The 1,712-nt window shown below is 70.2% G+C and overlaps 1 protein-coding gene across 1 annotated transcript; it reads right to left on the minus strand.

The window, feature by feature from the left end:
• Window positions 1-340: 340 nt before the first annotated feature.
• On the minus strand, window positions 341-1,048 carry LOC138850104 (uncharacterized). The gene has a single exon (XM_070075925.1). It carries the CDS (start codon window positions 1,046-1,048, stop codon window positions 341-343), a length of 708 nt encoding a protein of 235 aa, XP_069932026.1.
• Window positions 1,049-1,712: the final 664 nt, after the last annotated feature.

A 1,712-nucleotide genomic window follows, 5' to 3' on the forward strand; every position in this document is an offset into this window, starting at 1 on the left:
GTGCGGGGTGGTTCACAGCGGGTGGTTCTTAGCCACAGAGCAGCCTCCAGGGCGGGTGCCGGCCTCGCGCCTGCCCAGGCATTTCTCACGGCTCCTTGGGGATGGACAGCAAAATGCCTGTCGCCCACCCTGGCGGTCCTCCCGAGAGACGGACCAGGACCGCGGGAAGGCAGTGGCGGCCGGTGGGGCCACAGCTGGCGTGGGACAGAGGGCGTCTCTGCCCTGGGGTCACCTCCCCAAGGCCCCCTCCCCACGTCGTCAGACCCCCCCCTTGCCAGGCACAGCCCTGCATCCACCCCCACCCTGCCGTGGCCCACGTTCCAGGGAGGAGGACGCCAAGTCAGCCAGCCACGGAGCCGAGGGGCAAGGCGGCCATGGAGCCGAGGGGCAAGGCAGCCACGGAGCCGAGGGGCAAGGCGGCCACGGAGCCGAGGGGCAAGGCGGCCAGGGAGCCGAGGGGCAAGGCGGCCAGGGAGCCGAGGGGCAAGGCAGCCATGGAGCCGAGGGGCAAGGCGGCCACGGAGCCGAGGGGCAAGGCGGCCACGGAGCCGAGGGGCAAGGCGGCCAGGGAGCCGAGGGGCAAGGCGGCCAGGGAGCCGAGGGGCAAGGCAGCCACGGAGCCGAGGGGCAAGGCGGCCAGGGAGCCGAGGGGCAAGGCGGCCACGGAGCCGACGGGCAAGGCGGCCAGGGAGCCGAGGGGCAAGGCGGCCAGGGAGCCGAGGGGCAAGGCGGCCACGGAGCCGAGGGGCAAGGCGGCCAGGGAGCCGAGGGGCAAGGCGGCCAGGGAGCCGAGGGGCAAGGCGGCCATGGAGCCGACGGGCAAGGCGGCCAGGGAGCCGAGGGGCAAGGCGGCCAGGGAGCCGAGGGGCAAGGCGGCCAGGGAGCCGAGGGGCAAGGCGGCCAGGGAGCCGAGGGGCAAGGCAGCCACGGAGCCGACGGGCAAGGCGGCCAGGGAGCCGAGGGGCAAGGCGGCCAGGGAGCCGAGGGGCAAGGCGGCCACAGAGCCGAGGGGCAAGGCAGCCACGGAGCCGACGGGCAAGGCGGCCATTGAGCCGACGGGCAAGGCAGCCACAGCAGGTTCAGGGTTTCATTTAAAGTTAAAAATTCTTGAATTTGAAACAACACAACGTCCAGACCCTCTTGCTGCACGTGGCCAGGGGCTCCCCGGTCCCACAGAGCAGAGGCAGAGCCACCGCTGCTCAGCAGGTCCCACAGGGACTCAGGCAACTTGACTGAACAAGGCGAGTGGTCACCAGGCCAGGCTCTGCAGGCCACAGATGCTGACACGGCCCTCGTCTCCACCATAGAATCCAGGGTCAGCAGAACCCAAAATCACGGAGAACCCAGTGTCACACGGATCCCCGGTCACACGGAACCCAGTGTCACACGGATCCCCGGTCACACGGAACCCAGGTCACATGGAACCCAGGTCACACGGAACCCAGGTCACACGGATCCCCGGTCACAGAGCAGTGAGCTGCTGTCAGTCACAGCAAAGAATTGAGCCACTGGTGGCCGCTGAGCCCCAGGGAACGTCTCGGGGCCGGGGCTGGGCTGGCTTTCCCCTGGGCTGCTGCGGCCGAGCCCAGTCTGGACCGAGTCCCTCCCACACGCGGTGCAGGGCCTGGACCAGGGTCACGTGCTGCACTCACGGTCCTGCAGCGTCTGCTCCAGACCTCGCCCCACGCCGTGTGCTTGTGGGGTCTTCTCCA

Source organism: Oryctolagus cuniculus, chromosome 6 (assembly GCF_964237555.1).
Source record: "Oryctolagus cuniculus chromosome 6, mOryCun1.1, whole genome shotgun sequence".
Taxonomy (NCBI): domain Eukaryota; kingdom Metazoa; phylum Chordata; class Mammalia; order Lagomorpha; family Leporidae; genus Oryctolagus; species Oryctolagus cuniculus.